This window comes from Lycium ferocissimum, chromosome 1, assembly GCF_029784015.1.
Source record: "Lycium ferocissimum isolate CSIRO_LF1 chromosome 1, AGI_CSIRO_Lferr_CH_V1, whole genome shotgun sequence".
Taxonomy (NCBI): Eukaryota; Viridiplantae; Streptophyta; class Magnoliopsida; order Solanales; family Solanaceae; genus Lycium; species Lycium ferocissimum.
The window spans coordinates 72619532-72637231 of record NC_081342.1 but is presented as its reverse complement, the minus strand read 5'-3'; the positions used below and the strand labels follow the sequence as shown (position 1 = coordinate 72637231).

The window sequence follows — 17700 nt, the reverse complement described above, 5'->3', positions numbered from 1 at the left end:
TCATATATCAGGATACATGTACAGGTTGTCACCGTGATAATTTAATAATCATAAGGTTCTTTATCATTAATTATTTTTAACTTTTACATACGTAGAGATTTCAAAGATTATATATGAATACAAACACTAGAAGATGATTAAGTTTTTAGTATTAACTAGTTTATATTGCTCATATGAATCTTTTGTTTCAGGTGTATTATGCATTCATATCGATTACGATAATTATGAACATATTGAAATAACTTCCTTTCGTGTAATTTTAAGTTTATATTGTCCAATTTTGAGATATTCACTCATTATGATTTATGAAGCACTGAATTGTATGCCTACGTATGACATCATGATCAAATCATATATCTTCAATGACCTCCTCCTGTTTTATTTACGCCTCTTATAGAATGCAGTCATCATTTATGATCTTATCTGTATCTAATCTTGTACGACTCGAACACCTATCTTGACTTTTGTATTTTTTTCGACACTCATCTAGAAAATACTAGTTAGTTGTTTCTTTCGGTTTTCTTGTGGTTGATATTAATTAGTATTTTATACACCTGTTAGTAAAGTGAAGACTTACAAATTATTAAATTATAATGGTCGGTGATTTTCTAACAGCTATCTTGCTTACTGCTTAGTAATCTATTCTTTTAATTTATTAGCACGTGAGATTACTGAAGCTTTTGAATTGATGCATTTTTTATAGTGTGTCGTCGCTGCAAATGAAGATCATTGTCACGTTTTTTTCCCATTTATTATGTTTCAGTTTACTTTAAAATTTTATTGAAGAGCCAGCACGTCTTAGCCCGCAGCCCGCTTAGGGTCGGATTGGGTTGCCATTTTAAAGGCCTTTCGGGTCAGCCTGGCCTAGCCCATTTAACTCTCTAGCCCACTAGGGCTGGGTTGGGCCAACCGATTTTGACAGCACTAGACTTATTACTAATACTCCATAGGGTCATTTGCACGATTTCCCTTCAAAGGCACTAGTCTTTAATTTTTGTCCATCAAATTGTTGTTCTTTAATTTTTGTCTTTCGCCTAATATCCCGAGATTCGGGTCAAACACCAGCCTGAGAAAAAAAAAAATCGCAAGGCAGAGGTTTGTAGCAAAATTATGCATATTCAGGTAAAATTAGACCTATTCAAGCAGAGATTTGCAGACAAAGTTAGGTCTATTTAGGCAGAGGTTTGCCTTAAGCAAACTCTGCCTGAAAAAGCCTAATTTTGCTACAAAACTCTGCCTTGTGATTTTTTTAAAAAAATTTGACTCAGCGGGAGTTTGGATCCGGAACCCACGAATTTTTTGACGAAAAATAAAAATTAAAGATTTTAAATTTGAGGGACAAAAATTAAAGACCAGTGCCTTGAAGGCATTTCCCAAAAAAAAAAAAAATGTACTCCATATTACCGCGTACGTACTATATATGAAAAGGACTCCTCCTCAAGCACTCTGCTAACGACAAAGCTAGAGCAAATAATTGAATGACATTCTCGCACATTTTTTTCATGCTTATTTAAATGGTTCATACATATCCTCTATACCTGCTCTTATATAGTTGTATATATCCTCTATACCTGTCAATATGAAAATGGTTCTTATATAGTTATATAGTATATCCTCTATACCTGTCAATATGAAAATATACTCTATACCAGCCAAAAGCTAGAGCAAATAATTGAATGACATTCTCACACATTTTTTTCATGCTTATTTAAATGGTTCTCATATATATCCTCTATACCTGCTCTTATATAGTTATACATATCCTCTATACCTGTCAATATGACAATGGTTCTTATACTCTATACCTGCCAATATGAAAATGGTTTTTATATATATCCTCTATACCTGCCACTATGAAAATGGTTCTTATATATATCCTCTATACCTGCAAATATGAAATTATCTCAAACCATGGCTTGCAGAAACATTATGTCCATTATTTCGACCATGCAGCCACAAAAACTTCATACTATAGAAAAGCAAAGTCATCCTGAAAGGAGGATATCTACCTATAAACCAAACATTTGGAAATATGATCATCTACTTTCTCTTACAAGTGAATATTCTGTGAGTATTAATTTCAAAATCCTATCGTTAATCTTTTATTATCATTTCTTAAATTTTATAATTTACTAGAGTAGTAGTAATAATTATTGCTCATGCATGCATGCAGAAAAAGAAGTACAAAGTTGAAGCTGAGAAGCTAAAAAAGGAAGTGATCAGTTGCACGTTTTCAAACACAGTTAGTCCACTGGCCCTGCTAGAGCTTGTTGACAGAATTGACAAATTGAGCCTCAGTAGTTACTTTGAGGTTGAAACTAAGGAAGCTTTGGAAAAGATAATAAAGTGCATGTACAGTGGTGCTAATTATTCAAGTTCAAAGGATCATGATGAGGATCTCTATGCTACTGTATTGTGCTTCAGGCTCCTCGGGGAACATGGCTACCATGCTTCACAAGGTTATCATCAACTTAATTATTACTATAAAATATTTCACCCTTAATTACGTGTCTATATATGTCTAAACCAGAGGCGTATTTATGTGGTTATATCCATCCCAAAAAGATTGTGTTAGTTTGACTTGGTACGGAGTTTAAAAAATAAAGGAAGATCTTTGAAATGTGTTGTCCAAAATAAGTCTTAGATGCTTGTGTGGCTATAAATCATTTCATAAAGTTAAATTATTTATAAATATAGAAATGTGTCAATCTTTTTTGGACAAACTAATAAGGAAATTAAGACAATCCTTTTGGGACGGAGGGAGTAATATGTTTATTTCCCCCTTTTGATTCTCTTATATACTATCCTTCTTGTACTACAGATATGTTAAATGACTTGTTCGCTGGCAAAGGGAAACTCATGACAAAGAAAGTCTCAGATATCAAAACATTATTGGAGCTTTTGGAAGGATCATATCTGAGCATGGATGATGAAAACTTACTGAACGACATGAGAATGTTCTCAACCAAAAACCTCAAGAATTTATCTAAATCAAATGTTGACAGATTTACTACTAATGAGGAATACAACTTGAGCAATAGCTTGAAGTACAATCCGTTGGCATTGAGAGTGGGATGGTACGATGTTAGAAGACACCTTAGTGCTCAAGATGAACTAGAATGTTACGCAAATCCAATGTTGTTGAAGTTGGCAAAACTTAACTTCAATATTATTCAAGCCACACACCAAAAAGATCTTAAAGATGTGATAAGGTATTAAAACCTGCCAAATAATAACAACTTAAAACTCATTCTTATCTTTTTATTTTTCAAAACGGTCGTGTATTTGCTCTCACCTTAACTATTTCATTGAATATTTGTTACCTAGCTTTAATCTGTTTTTTTTTTCTTGTGAATTAAACAGATGGTGGAGGAATCTTTGCATAGTTGAAGATTTGTCCTTTACAAGGGACAGGATAGTAGAAAGCTTCTTTTACGCTGTAGGAATTGCCTCTGAGCCTCAACATGGAAGCATGAGAATATGGCTCACCAAAGTGATTCAATTAATTTTAATTATAGATGATGTTTATGATATTTATGGTTCATTACCCGACGTGGAGCAATTCACTCGTGCCATAGAGAAGTAGGTCCTCACATGCTAAATTCAACATTTAATACATGTCAATTTAAAATTAATTAAGTAGTTACTATTTAAATGCATAATAATCATAAAATGAGATTTTTCACATTTAGGTGGGATCCAAATGAAGTACAATGTCTACCAGAGTGTATGCAGATTTGTTTCAGAGCATTGCATGATACAATGGAAGAGATATCTGTTGAAATTCAACAACAAAAGGGTGGCCCTTCAGCATTACCTTATCTGAAACAAGTGGTTAGTACTAAAGTAGTCTTTCATATATACTAGTATAACATATGTTCTAATGCTTTATAGGCCAAGACTGAAGTGCCTAAAAGGCTTAAATTCTGATAGTTGGGTTTTCGTTTTCCGATTACAACAGTAAAAATGGTTAGATTTGGTTATGTTTTCATATTATAACAGTGATATTGATTAGATTTTGTATTGGAGAACTGCAGTGAAACACCATGGAAATGGACATGGGAGTTGGGGAATTGTAGGGATGAAGTTTGGGGGGAAATTGGAGAACTTAGGTAATAGACCAAAAAGTGCTTAAAAGATCTCATTTTAATGAGGTGGCAGGGGCATTTTGGTGAATAAAAATATCGGTACATTGTTATCGTACAACTTTCATGTTGTATGTTAGCAAAATCATATATATATAAAATTTATCCCATATAAAACTTATGAATCCGCCTTTGGCCCTGTAGATAGGGAATGCATCCCCGTTAGCGGGCCTTATGCGGTGCAAATTACCCAATAATGTAGCCTAAGCTAATTTAAGAAACGTGGTTCCAAAATATGTAGGAGTATCAACCTAAGTTGCTAGGTTACTGCCTTCAAACTAGTATTCTCTGTCAATGTTATAATTATTTATCGCCTATTTATGTTAGAGCACCACATCAATTCCTAAAAGAGCCAATTTGTCGTCACATAAAAAATTAAGCTATACTTGGAAAAGTCGAATTTTTCCTGTACCTATGATTTTTCATGCATGTTTGACCAAAGTCTTCTGATGTTTCAACAATTCAGTGGGTCAACTTCTGTAAAGCCTTGCTGGTGGAAGCAACCTGGTATCACAAAGGCCATATACCAACACTTGAAGAGTATCTTGACAATGGGTGGACCTCCTCATCCGGGCCATTACTTTCCTTTCATGTGATTTTTGGTCTGACCAATGAAATAACAAATGAAACCATTGATTTATGCAAAAATTGCAAAGAAATTATTTACCATACTTCGGTTATAATTCGACTTTGCAATGACCAAGGTACCTCAACGGTATAATCTCAAACTTCTACCTCATTTTTTTTTCCTTCTATTCAAATGCCCCCCCCCCCCCCCCCCCTCCCCCCGGCCACCCAATATGTGCTAGTTCTTTTAACAATATTTGTATCATGTTGTAGGTTGAGCTAGAGAGAGGTGATGTCGCTTCATCAATTCTATGTTACATGCAAGAAGAAAATGTCTCAGAGGAGGTAGCTCGAGAGCATATCGAAAGCATAATTATGGATTCCTGGAAGAAGATCAATTACCATTTCAATACCCTTTCTACATCACATCGAAAACTTGTTAAGCATGTAATAAATGAAGCACGAATGGCGCATGTCATGTACCAATTTGGGGATGGATTTGGGGTTCAAGATGGCGAAACCCAAGATCAAGTCTTGTTCAACTTGGTTGAGCCTATTACATAATCATGTGACAATCTCTCCAAGCCTTCTAGAATTTGTTGCATATATGTATGAACAAGAAAGATGTGAAGCTTTCATGCATTGAGCTCTCGCTATAAAGTTTGGGATTGGTGAGATATTGGGTCTATTGTACACAATCAACAGCGAATCTAGGATTTAAAGTTGCATAATTTATGTAACTTATAAGTTACATATTTCTTCCGTTCCAATTTATGTGACACTTTTTGAATTTCGAGAGTTAAACGAACTTTTTTTTAACGTTATTTCCTTATGTGCCTATTCAATATTTTAAATTATTAATTATTGTGACCTAAACTACTTATGTAGTTCCAAATCTATAGAATTTATTTTAAAAACAAAAAAAATTATGTCTAAATTCACAGTCAAAATTAAAATATTTAACTCTCGAAAATCTGAACTGTCACATAAATAGGAACAGAGGGATCGTAGTACTTTTAAAATTACAAATCCAATATTTGCTAAAATTTTAATGGATCTTCACTCATAAATCTATGTTCCACGTCATAAATAATGGATTGGGATGAATTCGTCACATACTAATATGTTGCAACCACTTCTATATGAAGTCTTACCGTACATTTCTGCAAGAAGTTGTTTCTATAACTTGAACCTATGACATCCTGATTATATACCAGCGATTCTTACCGTTGCTCTAGTTCACTCCTCTTCAACTAAAAAGATACTAAAACAAGGGGAAAAACAAGATACGAAACAAACTTTAATCGATGGATGATGGAGGAACAACTTTGATCGATAGATGATGGAGGAACGCGCTTGCGCGGACTATTCCTTCATCTATGAAACAATTCTCCTTTCGTCCTATATTTATAAATATGATGATCAGACATAAACTTGTTAAGAGAATACTAATTAAAAATATGAAGGATTATCATCTTTATTTAAGAAACTAGATGGCTCGTGCCCGTGCATAGTACGGGCATTTCCTCAACATCGTTGTACAAATGAGATCCAATATTGGCAAGTTAATTTCATGGTGGTTTTATTGTGTAGTAAGATTATCCAAATAAAGAAAATATCATTAAACTAAATATTAGGAACATAATATGCTTCATACTATTCATATGAATCTTTTGTTTCAAGCTTGTATTCTTGAGCTTGCTTCAAAACATATTAATTGGGATCACATTGATAGACCTTGAAAGGAGAAAAAAGAACTAGATAATGGAATAGATGGGGGACAACTAATTTTAGAAGCACTACACGATCGTTTTATTAAAATTACATGGTATTCAATCATTATTATAAAGTTATACTAAAAAATTCAATGTGTGAGATATTGTGTTTTCAGAGATATAATTTAAGTTTTAAATAACTTCCTTTGTAATTAAAATAGTGGTTTTATTTTAAGGTATTCAATCATTATGCTATCATACTAAAAAAAATGTGTGAGTGTTTAATATAAGTTTTTACTTCTTTTTATTTTAAATAGTGGTGTCTGCGCCAACTTGCGTGCACCTCGACTATTTTACCAGCCTCATGTACCTCACTCCAATATAAGTTTTGACTTTTTTTTGTTATTAAGTAGTGGTGTTTGCGCCAACTTGCGTGCACCTCAACTTTTTTACTAGGCTCCTGCTACCTCACTCCAATATAGGTTACCTTTAGGTAATAGTGTCTACTAAGAATTAGACGGATGGAAAAACATCGCCTGAAAATTTTGTTTCCTGAGATTTTAGTGGTCTACCTGTTTTCCACCTGCTTATTGACCGCTAAGCCTTACTCTTGGGTGCAAAAAAGAAAAACATAACTATCACTTCATTGCCTATGGAGTGCAACAATATACACTGTTAGAGGAGAAAAAGAACTAGCTTTCTCCGTTTTTCTAACTTATATCTATACCACAATGTTAAATTTGTCACAAAAAAATGGATTTCTTTCCATAAACCAAAGGAAAGCCGTCCTACAAAAAAAAATCTAAAAATAAAATTTGTCAAGGCATTTAATTGATTAAAGTTTTTTTACAAAATAAAGCTTATGAAGATGAGGTCCTTTGATTTTTCCCTTTTAAAATTTTAGTGAAACTTTTTTTTTAATTCAAACACGACAAGTCATGGAACAAATATTCTATAACCTTTCATAAATAATTAAAAATGCGTTTTCTAATATGTGAACATAAAAAAATATAAAATATAAGTTATGTCACACATTATATGTCAAATTAAATACTTAATTAAACACCACAAGATATATTATATATTTATTATAATAAAGACAACATCTCATAAGGAAACAACGTGTTAAAAAACATCAAATGGTTGTTCTTCCTTCTCCGCTCCTATTTCCACATATCGTATCCGAAAAGAATATGTTGTTGTCTTTATTATAATAAATATATAATATGTCTTGTGGTGTTTAATTACGTGTTTAATTTAACATTTACTATTCGATTTGTGACGTTTATTTAACTTATATTTTTAGTATATCTTGTTCATTCACAATTAAAATATTTTCTTTATTGTATGGTAACAAGTAAACATTTGTTTGAGTTAATTATTATATGACTGATTGAATTAAAAAAAGCACACAAAAAAAGGGAATCTCATAAGGTACCTCATCTTCATAAACAAAAACAAAAAACAAAAACAAGACAAAAAAAAACTTTGTTCTTACTTTTCCTCGTAAACCCCGTTTGGAGGATTAATTGATTAAAGTTTCATGTTGCTCACCACTCTTCGAGGCCAAGGATGGGGTGGAACCATCATTTCAAAATTTGCAAACATTTCATTATGTCACCTGAAACCCGTTCTTTTAAAGTCTGTCCTTCCTTGTCTCTCTTTGATAAACATCTTTGCAGTTCAGAGTTGGTTGACAACCGTCTAGTCAGTCCCTGTCGCTCTTTGATAAACATCTTCCAGTTCTCGGTCTCATCCGAAGTGTAAGCTTGGCCAAACAGTCAATTTTCTTAAATTAAAATTCTTGTGACTGCTCATTCTAAGCCAAGAACTGTATAACACCACCCTTTGGAGTTGGTTTTATTCTTTCTTAATCTTTTGGTTCATAATTTCATTTTTCTCTATCTCCACTCATGCAATTGCAAATATACGCATACAATGAAAACATGCAGAAGTGTCATGACTAGTATTTTATGGAAGAAAAGCCATAAATTAAACAGCTTGAGACTCATGTATTCCCAATCTTAGAAAAAAAAATGCACAACCAAAGATGTATACAAATCATAATTAGGAAAAAAGATTGTAGGAATGGATCTTATTATACATATAGATGTAGCAGGCCATGAGAATTATTTATATGGTCCGGAATATAAATCTAGTACCCACATCCAATGCTCGAGTACAACAACAACAACAACAACTACGCCTCAATCCCAAATAAGTCCATTCTGATGCTCGAGCAAAATACATAAAAAAGCAATAGAGGGAACAATTACAACATACTGTCTGTCCTAGCTGGCAGCCGACGGAAGAAGTTGATTGGCACAGAAGGCAGCCTATGTCGAAATCTCGGATGTCTCATCATGTAGATACCTATCAGGGCAGCAATCACCTGGAACGGCGTCACATACAATACCAATGCAGCAACAAGGCAAAATGTAACAAAGAGGGCCGTAGCACGGGGGTCACGCCAGCTCAGTAATGACTGGAGTCGCTCTCCTTGAGTTGCCACATCACCAACTACTGTTTGAATCCGTCCAGCCACGCTCCTCAACCGATCATACCTCATTCTCACCAGTTCAGGGGAACGGCTAGTTGGAAACGTGTCGAACTCTTCATCAAGCTCATCTGGGTGCACTGACTCGGCTTGCGATAACTTTGTGTTCATGTGAGGAGGATACCTAGGCCGGTAACGGTAATTCCACACTCCTATTAGAAACATGTATAGGAAAACAGTTGGTAAAATGAGTTCCGGAAACGACACAAGCATAAGAAAGAGAACGTGCACGAGGACTGTTGTGATCGGGTTCTTCCACATGCAGATATCTCCAAACCATTTTCCCGCAGCAAATAATCCCGTGAAAATCGACATCAAACGGAAAAAATTCGCCTTGCTACGCCTCATACTCCATAAATGTGAATCCACATCCGACATATATTCCACCACCTCCTTTCTCAACGGGGGCTCTGCTCGTCCCAACCGCATGGCAACTATATTAACTGCCTGGTGCCTTAGCATGTCAAGTTGCACAACAGTAAAAGGCCTTACGTAATGCATTTTCGGTAAAAGAGGACGTGAGTATTTGTAAAGCATGTTAGTAAATGATGTGCATGTAAAACGTATCACCAAATGCAATTCACCCATCTTTTTAACACCAGTAGGATGAAGGACAAGCAGTGGATATGAATGTGTGTAAACTCTGCCTGTTTCAAGTGTCGAGATACGAATTCTAACCTTCCCGACCTTTAGGTCTTTGGATGTACCGTTTGATGAACCCTTTTCTCCGAGTTGGCTGTTGTCGAACACACCCACAGTGAGAACCGTAGCTGGATCAAAAACCTCCCAAGTGTACTGCTCATTGTACTTTGGGCAGAGATTATCAACAATGGTTCGAGTTCGAACCCATTTGTGACCATACTTTGCTACACAATATGTATCCGATGTCCCCTTGTTATCTCGTGTTTTCATAGGATGAAGTCCCACAGCATTTAAGACTCCGAGTTCAAGAACCCCGATTGGGGGCCTCCATAGCTGTTTTGCTGTGGGGCGAAGATCACTACTATAATGAGTGGATTCGTCGAGGACATGATAGCCTCCATCAAGACAGACTCGTAGATGAAGTTTACTCGAGAATTTCTCCTTCTTAAGCTGATCAATATCCACGGCCACGGGCTTTTCCAAGTTAAACCAACGAGAATGGATCATTTTATCATCAGCACGCTTTTCCACCATGCTCAAAGGGATGATAACCCTCCCAATAATCTCGTCTTTACCCGGAGCCACGCGATCCTCCACTGAGAGGACGAGATTTTCATCAAACGGTTCAGCAGCAACAAACAGGAGATCTTCATTCCAAAGAGGATTGAAGGTTCGAGCCTGAACCGGCTTCGTTTTCAAAACTTGGTTTCCTATCTGTACCTTCACGTAAGCGTCCGGGAAACGAGTTTTCTCAGTCGGAAGCAAGTCCTGTGCCTCGACAACATTAACACGGAGGTACCATAACCGTGGTGCATGATAGACCTTTGAACGTATAAGAGTGGATGCAACCGTGTCAACAGATAAAGCTGCATCGGAATGCCATGCATCCGGATAAGCTTCATCCGCTTGTGTGCCGATCCAAACAGCAAGCATAAGCTCCCCTTTTATCTTCTCTCCTTTCTTATCTGCAAGCCGGTACCACTCCGGAGCTAGAGGACTATCGGGTGGGACCCGCATCGGGACTTCATTGAGGTCAAATCTGCACAGGCCTACAAAATCATCTTTCATAAGATCCTTGTCTTTAACTACGACCTCAAGCACGGACGCTTGCATCCTTTCCCGAGAAAAGGCGAACACTACATTCCACATAGGATTTTGATTTTTCTCAATGTGCTTCGTAATTCCTTTGTAATTCCCGATGCGGACCTCAACATAAGGATCGACGCTCCCTGTAATATCCATCATGGGAAGCTCACGAGCCTTAACAACTCTAACAAAAAGGAAGTGCATCTTCTCAACAAGATCATAAGTACAACCAGACATCCTGTCCGTACGAATAACACGACCACCCACAACTCGACCCCCTCCGAGGAACGGACTCGTTTCCTTAAGTGCATAGTCAACGGGTTGAGCCATTGTGGAAGAATGCATCCGGACGAGCTGAGGTGGCGGCTGTGGTACTTCCGGAACCTTCATTTGCTCGGGAATGTATCTTGCTCCTTCATGATGCACGGGAACAGCGGGACACGCAGGAGCTTGTTGTTGTTGCTGCTGTGGGTGATTTGGATTGGGAAGATGATGGAAAGTATGTCTCACTTCAGATCTCGGGATTTTCGGAGCTGGAGTTTGAACTGAATGGCTGTGAACCTGAGTATCCATAGATGACTTTATGGAAGGATCGTCAATAACATACACTTTAAGGCCGAGTTCTCCTCTCACACGTGAAAAGATACTTCGCTTCTCAAGAGGATAATGCAAGACAACGGAATCCGAATAAGGTACAAAGGAAGTCCCGTTAATAGTAATCTTCCCAAGAAAGGAACTGGACTGAGTAGGTCTAACATTGTTGTACACATAGGCGTCAAGAGTGAGCATATGGAGGTTGGAAGGGTCGGAGATGTTGAAGTAGAAAGTCTCATTCCACAAAGGACTTAAATCTTTTTCCTTGATGGTAGTGCGGAACCTCTGACCGTCAAAGTAAAGTTCCACGAAAGAACTCGATGAACCTTGACCATCTTTCGGTAAAAGGTTATGGGCACCAACCACTTCAACGCCTAGCTTCAAATTGTTCAAAATCATCTTCAAACAATTCTTGTTACGGAATTAAAGATGGCAGCAGTACCTGAGAGATTTAAACAAAAAAAAAAAAAAATTTACTATGTATCTAAAGAGAGCAAAGGAGAGAAAACATTTAAATAAAGGTTGAGAACTGAAGAAGAGGAACAAAAAGCAAGTCGTTAAGCAACAAATGAGATGGAACTAAACTGATCATACTTATTCAGCCAGTAAACTTCAAAAAGTTCAACAGAAATGACCCGTGATGCAATAAAGGAGCGGATAAATTCTTAAAATTGGATATGGATTTCACTTCAAGGCACTATCATAAAAATTTCATCTCAATACATTACTTGAAGTCTCAATGAAAATCTGGTGTGGATTGCAGGAAGCAACTTAACACACAATGGTATCATAAATTGATCCAATGTACAAGATAAGTTCACAAAAGACTGAAAAAAATAGTCGCGAACTTGCAGATAAGCAAATTTATCATAAATCTGAAGAACAAATTGAACAATTCCAGCACATCCTAAAGCAGAACTTACAACCTTCTCATCTAAGTATGCTAGAAAATAATCATAGAACAAGGATATCTTTTGAATATGATAGAAACACCGCTAAACATGACTAACCTGTCGTTAGAAACAATAAACACGCACAATTTCCACCTCCACCACAAAGGAAAAAGAGAGAGAGAGAAACAAACATAAAAGAAAGTCACCTCTAAATGCGATTTAATCCATATTCCCACCTTCTATAATGAAATGACCAAAATGGTAAAAATATAATACTGAAACTTACCAAAAGCAGAAGAATTATTCACTTCTCTAACTCGAAATCAGATCTGCAAGAAACAAAGCTTAGTTAGTACAAATAGCAGTCTCTAAATAACTTCAAACAACCTGATCATTGTGCAAATCATTAACAAATCTAAGTCAGAGATATTTCAAACGAGTAAATCCGATTTCAAATAAAAAACATTTAATTTACCAACATTTTGAAAACAATCATGCAGACTCTATACAGGAAAACAGTCTCAAGTATATATTTAAAAAGTTGATTTAACAGTATCTACCTATTAAGCCTACCAACAAAGACAAGTACTGGTCCCTAATAAAGACAACTATAAGGAAGCACTTAAAATAAAAAAAATCTCACTTAACAAAATCAGCAACTAGATAAGATCTAATCGTTCTATTTGCATACTCTCGCCTTCTTCTTTTTTTGGCACTTTTCATCTAACAAGCCACAGGTATATGATAGTTTATTATAAAGAACTAAACATAAAGCTCAAAAGATGCAGTGAACTAATTTGAGATTATAAATAAAAGAAAGAGGTCAACTCTCTTTGAATACCATGTGCTGGTCAGCCTAGTGTGGAGATCTACAAACTTTGTAATATAAAACTAAAAAATTTAAAAATTCATAAAGCATGCTTGAAGTTAAAGTTCCTTAAAAATAGCTCAAGACACATGCACTTGTCATTTTCAACTAAAAATCTAACCATAAACCACTAAAATACATAAAGTTCTTTGATCTTAACAAAAAGTGGAAAAAGGGAAAAGTGGTAATTATCCATGCAACTAAATTACAAAAAGAAAAGCCACAAACACTTTGATGCAAACAAAAAGACTCCAACTTTAGGATCAAATTCAAAGTGATGAAACAAAATGCTACTATAATAATTACTACCTTTCAAGATTTCAACTTTAGCTCAAAACAGAAGATCTTTCATAATTTATTAAAAACTACTACATCTCAGAACACAAAAATACAAATAACAAAAAACAGAAAATTAAACTTGAGGGAAACTAATATCTAAGTTCTTGATCTTGGTACTTAATTTTTTTTATTTTTTTTGCATTTTAGGGAAGACAAGTGAACATATCTTGAAACAAAATACAGCAACTAAATTATTTTTTTTTTGGCATAATAGATCATGAAACTTAAAAGCATATTTTGGGTTTTTGAGCTAGTGCCTGAATATTAAGAAAATTGACAAATTTTGAAAAATAACAAAGCGAAAATGAGTACTAAACAAGGAAAGTAAAGAAAACTAACATCTAAGTTCTTGAGCTTGAAAATTCTTGCATTTTAGGGAAATGAAGTGAGCTTTATGAACAAAAATTAGCATAAAATTACTACTTTTTTTAGCATCACAAATCATGAACCCCAAAAAGCAAATTATGGGTTTTTGAGCTAGTGACTAAATTTTAAGAAAATCACCAAACTTGATGGGAATTTAAACATAAACAAACATCTAATTTCTTGAGCTTATAATGCTGGAAAAATATGTTGCATTTTATGGGGTAAGCCAAGTGAGCATTTCTTGAAAAAATTCTTAGCATAAAAAAGTTACTCTTTTTTTGCCATGAAACTCAAAAGGCCAATTGAGCTAGTACCTGAATATATTAAAAAAAAAAAAAAAAAAAACCAAACTTGAAAAAGGAATAATAACAAAGAGAAACAACCATCTAATAAACTCTTGCATTTTTGGGGTAAGGCAAATGAGTCTTTCTTGAACCAAATAGTAGCAAAAAAAAAAAACTTTTTTTGGCATCACAAGTCATGTAACTCAAAAAACACCAAAATTTAAATAATCAAGAAGAAAAAGATAAGGGGTTGTGAAAAAAAACATACCCTTTTCTTTACAAAGCTTAAATCTATGAGATTTCACCACCATTACATAGAATCAAAAGAGAAAATCAAGAATGCAACCATATGCAGTGAATATGAAACTTTTTTTTTTTTTTTTTTTTTTTTTTTGCATTACTGTATAGTACATTATTGTGTCATGTGTGTATATATATAGATTTGAGTCTAATACAAGAATTTAATGGAAGGGTAAGGGACACATGTGATTTTTTTTTTTTTTTTTCCTTTTTAAATTTTTGGAGGGAGTGAACTGTTAACTGATAAAGATAGAATCTGAGATAGCCAATATTGAGATTGAATTGACACTGTTTTCGAGTTAAAATAGGTCCACAACTATTTTGTACTACTCCCTCCGTCCCATAATAAGTAGGCGTTTGAACATGCGATTTCATCTCATGAGATAAAGTTAGCGTTTGGACATGCGATTTCATCTCTGATTCCCAAATCATCCAAAAAGGCATAATTTGGAATTTGAAATCATAATTTCAAAAAATATAAATATAAAATTTGACTCATATATTTATATTTTGTAAAAAAAGACCCATAAATTAGTAGATATATTTACCAATTATGTTTACCAACCATAAGTTGGTAGATATATTGTTCGTACCATGTGGGAGGATTATATTAAAGAGTAGTTATATTACTATTCATGTTAAATTTTCCTTTTTATTGAATTAAAGTTTTATCAATTGAAGTTGTATTTTTTAGAAAGGCCTTCTAGTAGCGTATTAATTTTATTACGAATTATGATTTACTCATTTGGTAAGATTGTATAAGAATTGAAAAAAATTTGATGGTTTTCACAACTTGTGGGGTTTTTATGTTTATTAAAAAGAAACTGCAACTCAAGAAATTCAAATTGCACGTCCAAACATGATTTCATCTCATGAGATGAAATCATGTCCAAACGGCTCCTAAGTATCACTTTAACCAAAAAATTTTATCCCATAATAAATGTCACATCAGGATACGAATGCATATATTGACTAGTTTTTTCCATCTTTGCCCTTAGATAAAAAATGTCAAGTTTTTTTATTTCAAGCCAAAAGTTGAATTCACAATGTCAAATTTTGGGTTTCACATGAAATTGAAAGTTTTCGCCTATAGAACGATTAGTAAGAGGCAAAAGAAGTGGTAGTACTCTAAATAATGATAGTTGGATTCTCAATGTCAAAAGATGAACTACTTGTGCATACTCTAATCATCAAGAGGAAAAAATAATTTTTTTTACATAAGGGTACTTTGGTAAACTTTACACTTCATCATTGGTTTCTTAATATGCGTGTTTTTAGCTAAGGTGACACTTATTATGGGACAGAGGGAGTATCACCTTAGCTAAAAAAATTGTCCATAATAAGCGTCATCTTAGGAAATCAAGATCTAAATTGGTTAGTATTTTCCAACTTTATCCTTAGATAAAAACTGACAAGATAAAGTAACATTTAAATGATGATTGAAAAAGTCACATAGCAACTTGGTATTGTTGGATTTTCAATATCAAAAGAATTACTACTTGTGCATGCTCTAATCAAAAGAAATAAATAATTTATTTTTGTTATATAGAGACAATTTAATAACTTTATATTATATTATTAATTTTTTAATATACGTGATTTTTGTTAAAGTGATACTTATTATGAGAAGAAGAGTACTTACAAAGTTGTCTGTTTTTTGTTTGTTAAGGAAAAAAAAAAAAAAAAGTGCTCATGCTGCAACATTGTTTTTTTTTTTTTTTTTGCCCTTTTTTTATAGTCTTAATGACCTACTGTAGTACTTTTGTTTTCTTTCTGGTGCAGTTTTGAGTTAAATGATGGCATTAAATCAAATTTTGACCTCAACTCTCACCAATAAAAGACTTTTGTACAATTAATTTATGTTAACCCCATTTTGTTTTCTAGTATAGTAGTCCATCCTTTTCTATTTAGTGTGATCCTAATCTTTTTAGTTTGTTTAAAGAAAATAATGACACATATTTTATATATTGAAAATAAGAAAAAAACTTCTTATTTTCTTATTGATGAGTTTTTATAACTACACAATTATAAAATATTTAAATTTATAAATTTTAAAAGTTTCATAAACACAAGTATTAGCACGTTCAAGATTAAAAGTGTCAATCAAACAAATTCACATAAAATGAAATAAAGGGAGTGGTGGAGCAATCTAAAGGAGAAGTCAATTGACACTCAGCTCAGCTGTCAAAAAACTTCACTATATCGATAGGTTAATATTTTATATATTTATATGTACTATATGTTTAATTCCATTGGCTTTGTTACGTGTGTTTATTTTTGTATTTCGAATTTTCTTATTGAAAATATGGCCATTAATTGGGATGTGAGCGGGGAAAGAAGAGGTAAATATTTATTCACATTCAATATTTACACTAAATCAATAAATTTAACCATTATAGTTTTAGATTAAAGTGAGAATACATATCAATTAATCTTAATTACGTGATAATTTAAAATATTTATCTTATATTCATTGATTTTATATAAACATCGGGTACGTGTAAATTTTTGTAAGTGGGAGGTAGGACTTACAAAATCCCTTCATTGGTAACTGAAAGTAGGTCCACCTAAGTAATGGTCCTCATTGATAGCTACAGCCTACATGGTCCATACACCTTAATTTTGGCATGGGTTTTATTTTAGCCTGTTTTCTCTTTATTTTATTTTTCACTCTATAAGCTTTTTATTTTCTTTTTATTATTAATTAATTAAAGTTTAAATGGACATAAAACCATTGCTACATGTTTAAAGTAACTTAGCCAACTTTAGCATGTCTCTCATTCTTTTCAATATTACTAGCATATATATATATATACTTATGTTTAGTGTAAAATGTTCATTTGCATTTGACATTTAGTGATATAATTAAGTGTCTGTTTCTTTAACTAGTACTTGATGAAACTTTAAAGTCCACGATAAATGAAAGCATTGATGTAACCTTTAGCAAGCTCCTATTCTTGAGGACAAATATTTGGAACATTTTTGTTCATTATTACATCATACTCGGGGGCGGAGTTTGAATTTGAAGTCTATGGATCTAGGATTATAGTCCTTTTAAGTTATTGAGTTATTTTAAATTAATAATTTGTACATATTAAATAAATTTCTTAAGACAAAGTCAAACTTTATATCAAATTTATTAAGTTCGGCCGAACCCATACCTTGATCTCTGTCTCCACCTCTAATCATACCACTTCGAATCGCTTTAACACTACAAGTTATTGATCTACGTCTACAATAGAACGCAATTTTAATGAAATTTTAAATGATATGATAGTGTTGAAGTCTTATATAGTTTTTTTTTTTTTTTTTTTTTTTGTATATATAAATTGCTATGGTCAATA

General features: G+C 33.7%; 2 protein-coding genes across 3 annotated transcripts; one reads left to right on the top strand and one right to left on the bottom strand.

Annotated features, from left to right (window-relative positions):
* The first annotated feature begins 1911 nt into the window (after nt 1–1911).
* Nucleotides 1912–5726, top strand: LOC132031337 (alpha-farnesene synthase-like). Of its 2 annotated transcripts, none has more exons than XM_059421258.1 (7): nt 1912–2067; nt 2174–2459; nt 2822–3212; nt 3364–3582; nt 3693–3834; nt 4612–4860; nt 4986–5726. In XM_059421258.1, the coding sequence occupies exons 1-7, from the start codon at nt 1912–1914 to the stop codon at nt 5274–5276; spliced, it is 1734 nt and encodes a 577-aa protein (XP_059277241.1). In that variant the 3' UTR covers nt 5277–5726. The 2 variants fall into 2 exon arrangements, with proteins under 2 accessions (XP_059277241.1, XP_059277248.1); XM_059421265.1 differs by having other exon boundaries at nt 1926–2067; nt 4612–4849; nt 4986–5073.
* A 2781-nt stretch (nt 5727–8507) lies between these two features.
* Nucleotides 8508–14579, bottom strand: LOC132059819 (multiple C2 domain and transmembrane region protein 7-like). The gene is made up of 3 exons (XM_059452603.1): nt 14325–14579; nt 12486–12528; nt 8508–11748 (listed from the first exon to the last, which is right to left on the bottom strand). The coding sequence occupies exon 3, from the start codon at nt 11703–11705 to the stop codon at nt 8700–8702; it is 3006 nt and encodes a 1001-aa protein (XP_059308586.1). The 5' UTR covers nt 11706–11748; nt 12486–12528; nt 14325–14579; the 3' UTR covers nt 8508–8699.
* Between the last annotated feature and the right edge of the window lie 3121 nt (nt 14580–17700).